A 14317-nucleotide genomic window follows, 5' to 3' on the forward strand; every position below is an offset into this window, starting at 1 on the left:
CCACTTTAGCATGGTAGTAACTACGAAAGTAACTATAAATATAACCTGAATAATAGCAAGACCATCAACCAAGACAAGAAACCGTGATCAGAATCTCGGTAATTTCTCAATTTATCGTACACATATTATGAACACTTGAAAAATGCGTTTGGCTCGTATTATAATATGCGAACAGTTATCCAAGACCCTGCTTCTAATTATCAATAAAATACTTATAGATTTTATAGGTCGTAGTAAAATTTTCGAGTAAACTAAGTTTGGTACAAAATTTCGTGACTCGATAAAAAATGTGAATATTACTCGAGGAGTACCCCGATCGGGTAGCTAAGTGTCGCAATAGACTTTGCTAGCTGGCGCTGTCTATTTGAGTGTGTGCGTGAGCTCCTAGTGTCCGTATACGCCGCAATTGACGTTCAAAGTAAAGCACCTCGTTTGCGGCTTTGGCGGAATATTTCATTTCGAGTGTTTTTATCAAAAACGGTTACGCTAGATACTCCATGCCATTAGTTTTCCGTGAAATAATTCTTCATAATTTACGAAAAAAACCTGAAAAAAGGAACTATTGATAACAGCGCCATCTAACGGGACATTGCTCATGAGCTAACCAGGAGCAAACCCCTTAAGATCGAATAACTGTCATTTTGTTTGACAATTCAAAGGATTTTTTGACGAAATGAGTCTAGAATTAACGCTTGTGTTGTGACCATAAAAAAAAAACAAATGACCACAATCATACAGATCTGTATTTGTGAACCAACTTACTAATAAAATGATTAATGCATATAAATCTTCACAGAAACAACTTAAATCAAAACTAGAAGTAAAGTTTGCAACAAAACTAAGACTAGGCAACTAAAATTTAAAGAAGTTCTTGAGGCTACCTATAATAGTCTTACTTTGCTCCTTATTTTTCTTATGCCCAATCTCTTCTGATTGAGTGGCACCCGTGCTCCGTAACTCTTCTGACTCTGGCTTATTAATACTGGGAACAGAAGCACTCAGACTTTGACCACTTTCTGTTTTAATATTAGTTTCTAAGTTTAATGGCTCATTTGTTGTACTATCATTATCCTTCCTCTTAACATGTTCGTATTTAGTACCAACTTGGTGGTGTAGAACTGGATTTGAGTCAGTTGAATTATCGGAGCACCCGAGTTCCTATTGTGCTTTCTTTGTGCTTGCTGGTTTCTTTTCTCGCAGAGGCTTGGCGCGCACTAGGTCTGACCGTCCTAATGACACCATTTTTAACTCCCATGCATCTAATTCTTTCCTGTAATTAGAAGAATATGTTTATTTATTTCACCTCAGACACCCCACGGCCATCAGCATATAACAAACTACTTCAATAGGTAGAATAGGATTGAATTGAAAGATCTATCATTTCACCCTTTACACAAACAAAAAATAATTCTAAAATGAACCTGTATTTTTGCATGAGCTCCATTGCCTGCTTTTCAAATTTGGCTTTTTCGCTTTCAGGTAATTTTTGCCACTCCACTTTAATTTTTTCTTGATATTCTTTCATTTGTTTGCCCTTAAATATATCTTTTCTAGACTGAATGAATAGAAAATAGGAAGACATCGGTTTCTTTGGTCGTCCTAGCTCTTTGTATTCCTGAAATCATTGTATTAAAAAAAATGAGTCGTTTGCCGCATGCTGCATGCAGCAACCACAAAAGCGTAAAGAACATGGTAGTAGAAGACGCCTTAGTAATTTGACAAGTTCGGCTAACGCATTAGGTAAAGGATTAAGTGTAATTGCCCTTGTAGTAGTTTATCTTGCAAATCACACTTTGTTACAGTGAAGTTTCTGAAGGCACAATTGAAAAGTGTGCTGTCACCTATTTACTTCATATAAACATGTTTGGAAAACCATCACCAAGGGGAAGTTTATACATTATTTTTCTGCAATATCACAATTAGTAAAATATTCAACTTACAGCTTTAAGTTTTCTCTTCTCTTTAGCTTCTGCCATTTCTTCCTTCACTCTTTGTATATCAGCTTTCTGATCATCTGTCAGTGAAGACTCATATATAGCTTTAATCTTCTTATAGTCTTCTAAATCTTTTTCATATTCTTTTGTCATTTGTGATTTAGTCTGAAAATTAGTTTTACAACTTATTACAAAATGTCAATAATTAGTGATATTTCAAATTGGACAGCCACTACACACATGAAAAGACTGTAGATCAATCATTCACTCCCAGATCAACAGCATGTTAACTACTAAAAATAATGCACAATTTGCATCTTGACTTCATTCATAGTTTTAAAAGATCAAAATTATAATGGTGTATTATTTTAAGTTTATACGCTGTCGATTTGAAGTACGTATATTCTTTTTACACTGCTCATGGTGATACTACTTTACACACAAACAAAACCTAATAATCACCTCTACATCTAACTGCTGCCAGTGCTTTGAGCTCCAAGAGATCGCTTCCTTCGACGTGATGCCGGGGTTCTTGGCCAACAGTGCTGGCCTCATCTGCGTCATGAACTTGAAAAACGGTGTAAGAGGCCGCTTGGGGCGCTCTATACCTAGTTTTTCTTCAGCCGATTTCTTTGTATAACTGCATAGTTGAATTGGTTTCAAGCAACTTATTCTGAAAAAGAGTCAGTACTTTTAAAAATATTTGTAGTTTTTACCATTATATCGATCAAACTAAATCAAAATAAGGCTTGTGTTTAAAGCGTCATAACCTCAACTCACCTTGCTTGTACAGCACTCTTGTAACTGCCTATTGCTAAATTACTTATACGACAAAGTTGGGTCATAGAAGACATCTTAAAACACTATTTAGTATAGTGTTTTAGGGCACAGAATCATAAAATACACTTAATCGCAGTTACGCGACTACTTTGCTTTCTTGCTGCTTTGAACACATACATATAAAAAAAATAAAAAAAATCAGAACGTCAAACAAAACAAACCACAGATAACGCCATGCCATGGCATCGCGACAGGGGAAACAAACGCTTAATATACGACATGATAATCCGAACCGATACCGTCAGTACTGTACATATATTCTGTGCCGATACACGAATTATTAGTGTATTAATGGATTTATTTATGTGTTAACGTCGTCATTACAGTCAGTTGGCTGGCAGTTTTGTTTTTGCATGTAAGTGTGCGGAACTGCACTTGTGTGCACATTTCCCCCCCGCAACAACGCCAGAACTGCAGGGCTACTACGAAACTCGAAACTCGAACTTCGTGTCATGCGGTCCCTCTGACACTTATAGGTACTGTTTAATACAAGAGCGAGAGGGACCGCACGACACGAACTTCGAGTTTCGAGTTTCGTAGTAGCCCTTAGAGGTGAGACGTACTAGGCGAAACGCGGACTAAGTCTTGCGAGTACGCGTCCACAGAAATACTTGATCCAAAAACTAGGTCCACGAGTATCTAGTACTTAATTCAATGCGCAAACAAAATGATTCCCGTAAATGCGCTCCCGTGATTGCGTATACATACACCTAATACTTAATACGCGTTTTAGTAGTTTTACAAATATCGAACTATCGAATTCCACGTCACATTTTTTTTATTTATTCAAATAAATTAATTATATAGCGATCTATATCCCTTTTAATTTTCGTGCAATCTCTGCGCATGTATGTCGTGATAATATTTCTCACCGGTCTAGTTTGAGTAGTTAGACGGCTCGTAACTACTGACTCCCTAGGTGCCTCTGGGTCTGGAGTGGAGTACGTTCCAGGTTGAACAGCAGCTTCGACAGCAGCGATGGCATCTTGGGTTTCTCTAGGAACTAGACTCACAGTTCCATGACGTCTTTTGAAATGTTTCGTCAGATTTGAGACTACTAGTACAAAACTTTTTTCGCGCACAAATATTGTCTTTCACAAAATAATCCAATTAAGCCTATCAAATCAAATTTAAAACTAGTATTAACCATTATAAATAATAAAAACAATTTTAAATGCACCCCACTTTCTTAGATTGCGTTTTCGACACTTTAAGACTAGCAACTGTTTGTTTTTAAAATTGCAAATTCTAAGTAGACTTGACAACAAGTACTATCACACCAAAACAAAGAATGTAATCAAAAGAAACTGGACCCTTTTGTGTTCATGCTAAAAGTGTTCTTAGAACAAATGATAAGATAACTCGCTCCGCTCCTTTTTCCTGGAATTCATTTCATCGCGCAGGTGGCTAAGGCGAGGCGAGCGATCCCGACGACCCGCAGTCCCGAAGTTCTCCGACGTTTACCGAATAGTTCCGAGCGCGACGAGACGAGCGCACTTCAAACTCAAACTCAAACTCACAACATTTATTGACAAGAAAAACACACTACATCACAACAAAAACACAGTAAAAACATAAATAGGAGAAGAGAGAAAAATAAGGGACATTGTTTTCAAGTTGGCGGAACGTTGTCAGCCGACATACTCCTAAATACTCGTACGCTAAAAGAATAGCGGGCGGGAACGCGTACTCACGCGTCCAAGCCACAACCTATTCCAAATACCTATTCCAGTAAATACGTCTCACCTACTAGCCCTGCACAATGGCGTAGCTAGGCGTGGGCCGTGGGCCCTCTCCCGCTCTCATGAGGCCTCTTTAAATGCGATGCGACCATAGAAAAGGGGCCTCGCTGATACAACTTCGCCCACGCTACGCCACTCGAAACCTTCCTTTCTTCCTAGAATCCTTGATATAGCTCGACCAATTTAGTACGCTCAGATAATCCGTGCCGTGCACATGTCACTCGAAACACGGGACGAGCTTTATCATCCTGTACAGATAATGTTCAAGGTGCTATTGGAAAAAAAATAACAAAAAATGGAACCGACTACAAAATCCTTGGAAATATTTTACTAGCACTAGGTACCTACTAGCTCGAAGTCGGTGCCTCAGCACGAGCCAGCAGGAATGGAACATAATAGTCGTCTACCTCACCTACATACTATGGGTTTTAATCCATCCTGCTGAGTCGTGCTGAGTCACCGACTTCGAGCTAGTAGGTACCTACATAGTGCTAGAAAAACATTTTCAAGGATTTGTAGTCGGTTCCATTTTTTGTATTTTTTTTTATTTTATTGGAGTCGGTTTTACTTTTTTGATAAAAAAAAATCGCTTTTTAGTGATTCGTAGCTAAGTATTCGTAGCTAAGTACATCTCACAGCGATTCCATGAAGCCCAAACACGGCTTAGTTACGTTGTTTTATAACAGAGTTCCGTTGCCTACCTTCGGGCTTCAGCATCAGATCCAGTTCGAAGGAATTATTAACTTAAAGCTCCTTCTTAGTCGCTTATCTAGGTATATTAATAATGATCGTTTATAGATGACATACAGGTCAGAGCCAGGGTGAGGCAAGCGCCCCACCCAGCCCCACCGTGGCTACGCGTACGCCCATGATAATCGAAACCCAAAATGGATACGTGTGTTATCAGGTCGTACCTACCTACCTACGCTGCTGGATGAGCATTGTTGGTTGAGCTTCACTGCTCCCCAGAAATTTGACAGCTTTTTATAAATAGTACCTTAACCTACCTACATTAAGAGCGTACTCCTACCTTAAAGGCCGGCAACGCACTTGTGACAGGTGTCCACGACGGTAATCGCTTACCATCAGGCGATCCGCCTGCTCGTTTGCCTATACCATAAAAAAAAAAAAAAAAAAACATTACAGATGCATTACAGTCCTCTTCTTTTTCCTGTTCCGAGGTCAATCAAACGAAGAGTTTGAAGTGTCAAACGAACGAAATTTACCGATATTCCAAAAATGTCCGCAAGCCCTCATTAGTATTCAGTATTCAGTATTCATTTATTTGGCAAAAACATAAGACTTATAAATACTAGTACTTACAGAAATTATGCACCTGGTAGGGTATAGCCACAATTATTATATATGAAATTAAAATCTAATACACAACTAAAAGCCCTGCCTAAAAACTACTTAAAAATACTAGACTTAAAAATTATTAGCCGACATCAAAAAAAAGCTTCGAAAAATTATCAATTTGGCTTATTTTTAGGGTTCCGTACCCAAAGAGTAAAAACGGGACCCTATTACTAAGACTCGAGTATCCTTCTGTCTGTCATTTGTTCGTAGGTCTGTCACCAGGCTGTTCTCATGAACCGTAATAGCTAGACAGTTGACATTTCCACAGATATGCATTTCTGTTGCCGCTATAACAACAAATACTAAAAACAGAACAAAATAAATATTAAAGGGGGGCTCCCATTCAACAAACGTGTTTTTTTTGCCGTTTATTGCTAATGTCTATAAATAATGTTAAGTACGGAACCCTCCGTGCGCGTGCGCGAGTCTGACTCGTACTTGGCCGGTTTTTTAAAAACCAATACGTTAAATGTAACCTCTCATTACTGAAATGTATTCAAATATTCAATATTTATTATACCTATGTAAGAATCTACGAACATGGCTTATTCTTTAGGCGTAGACGACGCTAGTTTCGTGAAAACCAAGTCCTTGGTGAAAACGTTCTTACAGCTAGTACACACAACACAATATAAGTGATTGACTCTCTCTCTCTCCCTCTCCTCCTCTTTGAAGCGCGTTAATAAACGCGTCTTCTGCGCCTAAAATATATTCTGTGTGCATAGACACCCTAATTAAATTTACTATTAAATTACGTTTAGTAAAGTAAATTAAATACCTAATCATAATTATGGCCACAAAACCATATTTAATAATATATGTTATATATGTAGGGTTAGCCACCTTAGTTAGACGGTTATTGACAGTTCCGTTGGTTTTCATAAATTGTATAGGTAAGTATATAGGTACCTAATATAACCTGTATATCTACTATTAAAACAAAAAAGCATGTAGAAGATTTTTATTAGGTCTTACATTAAATATTTATGTACATAAAGTTAAGTACTTACTCACTAATTCATTTACATTTATCTACTTGGTTTAATTGAGATATGTAGGTATGTATAAGTTGGTTGTATTTAAAGTAAAAAATATTAAAAAATAGGTATAACATTAGTTGTAAATACTCAACTTTATAAACAATTCAACTATAGCAAAGTAAGTAAAATAATTTTCATCAGGTGGGAAAACACTGTTGTAGAAAACTGTTTGAGACTTTCTTTTTTCGTCGAACTCTTATGTTGTGTTTAATGCTGATCGACGGAGTTATTGTGCAAGTGCCCAGTGAATAATTGTTCAAGAATGAACTACCTTATAATAAAATTTGATTTAGATAAATATAAACCGTCTAGAAGCTGCGTTTTCGGACAATTATTCAACAGGTATGAAATATTACAAAATATAGGGTTTATTGGTTTTATCCCTTAGCACTATCCACTTTGAAATTTACGAGTGGGAACGAGTAGTTACCTATATCTATTTTGGGTCACGAAGTTATCTAGGTATAAAGCTTCAGTAAACAGTCCAGATCAAAAGTAGGCTCAAAAGTGTTTTTTTATGAAAGAATACCAAAGTCTTTTAACTTTGTCCTTTTCAGCCCTTATTAAAAGTCGTAATTATGCCTCAATATAAGTAATATTTACAGCTTTTATAATATAAAAAATCTCACTTTTAACAATATTTTTACATTCAATTCTTAATTATAATAGGCATATTTTTATCTAATCCTACCTACTGTACATTTTACGTCACGTATTTACAATTTTTCAATAAGGTAAATGTTCTAGTGCTCGACACGCTAATGCCCAATAGACGACACCCTGCGGTCATCTCTATTGCTCATGACATAAGATAAAGATGCCAACTATTCGGACAGTGGCGAGCACTCGTACGTTTAGCTTACTCGTACTAAGACATTTATCGATGTCACTCTATTGTTGTCTTTAATTAGTTTTTATAAATAATAATAAGCTTCAATGGCACTTATGAATTTTACAGACCTACCTATATGTACAATATCTACTAACCACAATAAATGCAATTGAAAGGCACCTCTTGAATATCGCAAATAATGTCCCAAACATTTCAATCTCTGCGGTCAAAGAATCGTTTCTCCTGCTGAGTAGTGATAGTGCCGCGGCTTGCGATAAGAGTGTTGCTGTGGCGGCCGGTAGGTGGCGTACTTGTGCGTGTGGCGCGGCAACGTGTGCGCGTGCGGCGCGTAGCAATGCAGCGTCAGCGGCGTCGGCGGCGGTCCCGGCGGGCACTTGGCCGGCGGCGGCTTGCGCGGCCCCGCCACCCGCCGCCACAGCGCCTTTAGCCGCGGCGTCGCGATCCACACCGCCACCATCACCCCCAGAATATGTGTCGCGAAAATCCGGAACAGAAACACCCAGAACGCAGGACGCGCGCGCGTCGAAGGCTCAGCGGATGGCACGGGAGCTGCCAGCCATTCGTCTCGCCACGCGTACTCGTACACCCACGTCGCTAGTATACAAGCCGTGGGTACCGCGTACAGAGCCGCGAACGCTCCGAGCCTTAGCACGCTCTGGTCCGTATGCGGCTGAGGAGGTGCGTTCAGCAGAGCTGACGGCGCGGGCACCGGTGCGGGCCTCCTCAGCACGGCCCGTAGCCCAGAAGACAGGAATACGCAGCCGAGTAGCAGACAGACCGCCTCCGGGACAATCACCAGCGCCAACAGAGACTTGCTCGACTGGTTTCCCACAAAACAAGTACCTGAAAATAAAACAAAACCACGTTAGGCAAACAATGCTGACTCCACGCTTTGTGACGCGGCTGGCGGATACGGAATCTTCCTCTCGAAAGCTCTTTATCGCTCTGAATAACATTCCGATTACCAGTAAAACAGCTCTCAAAGCGAACACCTACATAAATATACGGCGAGAAAAAAGGCTTGCATTAATAAGGCAGCGGTTAAAAGAGCCGATTTAAATTGAAATACGAGCGTGTGAGGAGGAAAGGTGTTTTCTTTCGTTCACATAATGGAAGTTGGTAAAATAAAAATAAAAATAAAAGCACAGCACTCTCGTGGCATATTAACACTGCGTCTGGATTCTGAACGGCAGCGGCATCTATGCTCACACTTTAGCGCGATGACAATGCATAATGTAAAGAAATTTTAAAAGCCGAAAAAGAATTTCATCTCTAAATAAAATCTACATAGGTAGCCGATAAGCTTTATAAAGTGACCAAGTTACAATTTCGCTCGACTCTGTAATTGTCGGCTCTAAAGTTTTAATTCCGGTAACGCCCCGTTTCTCGTTAACAAAAACAAAATATCGAGACATTAACGAGCCGATGTACTTGCACTAAGAAAGATCATTATCGGAAACCGGCTGTGAGATCGTGCTCGCTGCGGACCTTAGGAAAAAAGTATATAGCAACAAGGCAACTTGTAAATGAATAAAACTCAAACGAATTTCCATTCAGACATGGAGGGACGCGTTATTTGCATGATGCAGTAAATCCACCAGTTTTTGTCGATGCTAAAATTTATAGCTCCCGGTGTAGATGAGTAGGTACTTTATAACACCGGACGAGGTACTTTTCGCATCTGATTTATTGTTATAGTACCTATACAGCGCAGCGGCATTACAATATTTTAGTACCAATCTTTAAAACACGACATCAATCGAGTGAGATAACTAAAAGCCGCGGATTTGTTTTGGAGTGTTGGGTTGGGGTGCACGTCGTTCGTCGGATTGGCTGTGCAAATGCAAATAAAATTAAGTAGGGCATGCATCGCATTGTGTGGCTCAAGAATATGAGGAATCAAGAAGGAGGGTAGTGTAAAGTTTCCAAAGCTTCCGTTAATTCTCTATTTGTGGGACTTTGGTATCTATAGCAGAGCGAGTAGGTAATCGTACCTACTCCTACCTCATCGGAGGGAGAGGGAATTTCTCTTGGGCCGTCTTATAGTATTTAGTCTGGTTTGTTTATTCAGTACCTATTTATTCAGTTGCTTAAAACGTAATACAGCACTAAGGGTGCCTACTGCCTATGCTTTCTACTCTAATTAAAGGCTTCCTATAAGCACCTATAAGCAACTATATAGGTTTTTTCTGAATACCGGCTGCTCAATCAAGCACCCAAGCAATTGTATCGCAGCAATTATCAATTGCTTGTTATGGTAAGCTTGCCGCTCGCGCTCTCTTATTTGTTTAATGTCGGGAAACCCAACTAAGTAAGTCCCAGTACCTAAGCACTATCAGGAACTTTGCTTTTCATGCCGCTAAAGTCGTAGTAATCTGGACATTAAGCCCTTGTTATTAATTAGATTTTTAATCATGTTATCAGCGCGGTCTACTTGAAAAGTCACTGGGCCCGTCTGGTTTAATCTACCCTAGCTTATTTGATAAGAGCTTTGTTGATTGCATTTCACGCCTAGATACATGCCGCTTTGTTATTTATAGAATTACTTGCTTATATTTACATTTCGGAGTTCTTTTTATGGTTATCAAAAGCCGGTCTCTTGTAAAAACAACTGTGATTTCACGTTGGTTTTGGCTTAGCTTTTGGCTATGACGGCAAATATAATATTGCTCTAGCTCAAGGTTTCTTAATCTGATTGGTCAACATATACCTATTACATTTTCTACGACAGTAGTTAATCATATTATTCTCAGGACAATTAGATCTAAAGTAGGCAAATAAGACAAAAGTGCAAGAGATAGGTACTTATGATTTTTCCTTCTTTACTGTGATTGGCTGATTAGCGATTGGTATTGGGTGGGCTTGTGTTTGGTCGCAAATAGACTCGATTCTCGAAATAATTTTGCTCAAATCCAATATTAATTCAAATTCACGTGCAAATCAGCAAAGCCGCCGCCATTGCGTTAATTTTGTAGCGTACCTAACAATAATCTCACGTATCCCAAGTAGTACGAGTACCCTACTTTGAGAAACCCTATTCTAGCTAGTAAACAGACGGCGATTTCTAGGGGCAGGTTTTTGCCATACTCGGAGTACCTAATTATTATCCATAAGTCTCCCTTAATCCGTTGTTCCCTAGCCTCGCAAGCGTCTTAATGAGTCGGTTTAGGAGCCAACTACAATGAGGCGGCACTGCCATACAAACACTGAATGCCATTATCGTATGAATGCCTGCTCCTGCGCTCTCGTACCAGATTTAATCGCTTTGTGCAAGCCGCCGATCAAACAAAATAATAAAGGACTATTACTGAGAATTGCCGTTCGCGCCATTGTGGTGTTTCGATACGGATATGTATTAGAACATATCGTTATCGGAAGTCCAAACAATGGGCAATTCAATCGGAAATCTTAAGTTTTTCTTTGCGATTTGTGCATTGACCTAGCAAACCGTTTTCTTTTATAACGAAAGTCGTGTTCCACAGTTCCAACGAAAATAATTTTATTTTAACAAACAGTTTTAAAGTGGTACTTATTGTCAGTTCAGCATTAGGTAGGTACTTGGCTCCCATCAAAATTGAGTGAACTTGGAGCTCAAAAAAGTTGATTTCTCTATAATGTGACAGTGTAGGTGGATACTCGGATATTTTTGATCATCCTGTCGACACTAATATTAATTCGAAGACCTATCTACAGCACGCATATTAAATAGGTACCTATTTAATAAAACTTTATGAAGAAGACTTTTTCTTATCTTTATGAAAATATTAATCACACTTTCATAAGCAGCCATGAGCGGAACACACAGGCCGGTTATATCGCGCCGTAAATGGAGAGTGCTTTGAACGCAATGGGACCTGTTATATACCCGATAAAGATGATCAATGTACTATGACAAGTTCTTACGATGTATTGCCGCTTTGAGACGAGTTAACGACCAGCCAGAGAAATGGGAATGAGGAGCAAGGCTGCAAAAACGCGAATACCACGATAGATTGCGTACTACTCTACTTGTAGTAGCGCGGAGACCTTTGTAAACGCAAGGCAGGCTATGACAGTTTTTGTATGGAATAGCCATGTAGTTAACTATCACCTAAAGACTGAATAAGGAAGCCATATAATGGCTTGAGCCGATATACCCAATTATTACGAGGTTACTCAAAGACAGCGAAGAGTTTCAAGCTTGTATGGGGCTTTATTGGAGCCAAAGACATTCTAGTTGTTTCAAAATCATCCAACTAATTGGATGTCCGTAAGCTTTGAGGTCAGATCAGAAGGGTTTCTGAACTGACCTCTTCAATTACATAACCAACCACAAAACAAAGATCTTGATAGAGCAGCAGTGATTTTGACCTAATATTTTTAGGTCATGAACTGCTTAATTAATAAATTTTTTCGTCGTTTAATGATACCCTGTATAGTATACTACAGTACCAGTAGTTTTGTCAGCATCAATGCTGGCGTTATACTACGAAGTAAGAAGAGAAGAGTGACAGAGACGGCACAAAAAGAACTTCGGATTCCGAAAGTAGTATTCGCGTTTAAAGCATGTTTTTCGGTTGTTTTGTGAGCATAAAGTGATTTGGTTGATAAGTATTATGTTATGACATTGATAACGTCTTTTATTATCCCAACTGTAGATATAGGAACGAGCGCCGCGCCACTTGCAACCACGCAAGTTCTTGTCAAACTTCCGGCCGGGCAATTGAGCGGACACTGGCGGCCAGGTAGGCAGTGCATTGGCACTGCTGAGCTGCACTCACCAGCACCAGCAACTAGGGTAGGCAACACTGGCGCTGCCAAGAGAATAGGCACGCTGCTGCGGCGAACTGACTAGTACTTATAAAATCATTGCTCACCAGTAAGTTCATCGGCGTCGACGTCCCTCGTGACGAGTACGGCGGCAGCGAGCGCGGCCGGCACGCCCCACGCAGCCAGCTGCAGCAGCGACGAGTGCCGCTCGCCGCGTGCGCCCGCGCCGCTCGCCGGCCGCAGCACACTCGCGCGCCAAGCTCCCGCCACTACCACCCACCTGGAATAAAAGAGAAAGCTTATGTCTTAGGTGCTACAAGTAGAAAGTTCTGGGAATGGTTTTGTATTATGCCGGGCCCATACACCACACGTTTAGGCTCCGTTCCCTCCAGAGATGTTCGAGGATGTGTTGAGAGAAATATGTTTTTCATGAACCAATAGGAACGCTTCATTTCCCTCGCCTCGCTCCGCTCAGCTGTTTCCACCAGAGATGTGCGGCGTGAGGACAGGTAAATGAAGCGTTCCTTTCTATTAGTTTCTGAAAAACACATTCATCGCAACACATCCTCGCACATTTTTGGTGGAAATGCAGCCTTAGGCTCTAGCGATGATGAGCGAGCAGTTTCAGTGCGCCGTCCCTCTTCAGACAATCGCTGGAGAAAGAGACCTATTCCTGCCTTATTCTATTATATCGTCGCTCGGAAGGCAAAAGTACTAAAGCGACACTTTGGGCTAAAATGAGTTATGCATATCACCAGAATCAGCGAATTTTTCTGCATCGAACTGTCTAGGTTTCAAAGCGATTGGAGCAAAATTCAACTTTTTTTTTGGCGCTTTAGTCTTTCAAAAAAGCTTAATTTGGGAAGCAATTACTTAATGCAGCATCACTTTCATTATTTTCATTTTAGTACTGTTACCTTTTTGCCATTTTTCGATTTACTGTCGTTCAGTCTTTTGCCATTTTTCTAGTTTGCAAATGTTGGACGTTTAGTATTTTGTGCAAAAAAAAAGAAAATACCTTTGTCACTTCAGTAATTATGCCCTCCCCGAGTTGAAGTTTTATACACCTTTAGTCGTTTGGTTGTATTGATAAGAATTAATTTATAAGAATTTAGCTATTTGTTCTTAAAAACTAAAATATACGTTTGGCATTTTAGCCATTTTAACATATACAAAAGCATACATTCAAACAGGATTAGCAAAAAAACTTCACGAAATATTGTAGATTTGGTGAAATTAGTCATTACTCTTGACCTTTATCGTGTATTAAAAAAGTGTTTAGTATATATACGTAGTAAAATATCATTGCAATTCGATGTTTGGTATATAGAAACATCATATTTTCTTAAGATTTATAACTTTATTTATAAATTATAATGATTATTATTCCTTAAAACTTTAAGTTCTTTTTATGTTGCCAAAGGATAAGAGAAAATAGTATGTATGTATGTAAACTCTTAATTGTACAAAAGAAAAGAAACACAACACAATTGACAAACTTTGAGATACTTGTACAAAGCCGGACTTATCCCTTTAAGGGATCTCTCCCAGGCAACCTCAATAGTAAATCTATTTCAAAATTTTGTAGTTATAATTTTATCGCTACGGTTCTGTTTGCATCGAATAAAGATGATGTTCGGCCCTAAGTATTTGAAATTTAGAATTAGAAGTTTTAATTTGTTTTTATGAATGTTACATAAATAGCTTAAGTCCAGAAGGCCCCCTCGAGTTGTCCCTGGCCTGGCGCAAAGGTAGCCATCAAACTGGCCGCATTACCACGTTTAATGGCGATAGACAATC

At 39.4% G+C, this 14317-nt stretch overlaps 2 protein-coding genes across 2 annotated transcripts; both read right to left on the reverse strand.

Annotated features, from left to right (window-relative positions):
* Positions 1 to 725: 725 nt before the first annotated feature.
* TFAM (mitochondrial transcription factor A) lies at positions 726 to 3118 on the reverse strand. The gene is made up of 5 exons (XM_074111276.1): positions 2715 to 3118; positions 2397 to 2607; positions 1941 to 2099; positions 1422 to 1615; positions 726 to 1270 (listed from the first exon to the last, which is right to left on the reverse strand). Exons 1-5 carry the CDS (start codon positions 2786 to 2788, stop codon positions 1159 to 1161), a joined length of 750 nt encoding a protein of 249 aa, XP_073967377.1. The 5' UTR covers positions 2789 to 3118; the 3' UTR covers positions 726 to 1158.
* Positions 3119 to 6822: 3704 nt separating this feature from the next.
* LOC141445433 (frizzled-4-like) lies at positions 6823 to 12797 on the reverse strand (the record flags this gene model as incomplete). The annotated part of the gene is given in 2 exon segments (XM_074111277.1): positions 6823 to 8611; positions 12625 to 12797. Coding segments are annotated over 2 exon segments (811 nt in total), but the record flags the coding sequence as incomplete, so codon positions are not given.
* Between the last annotated feature and the right edge of the window lie 1520 nt (positions 12798 to 14317).

Source organism: Choristoneura fumiferana, chromosome 2 (assembly GCF_025370935.1).
Source record: "Choristoneura fumiferana chromosome 2, NRCan_CFum_1, whole genome shotgun sequence".
NCBI lineage: Eukaryota > Metazoa > Arthropoda > Insecta > Lepidoptera > Tortricidae > Choristoneura > Choristoneura fumiferana.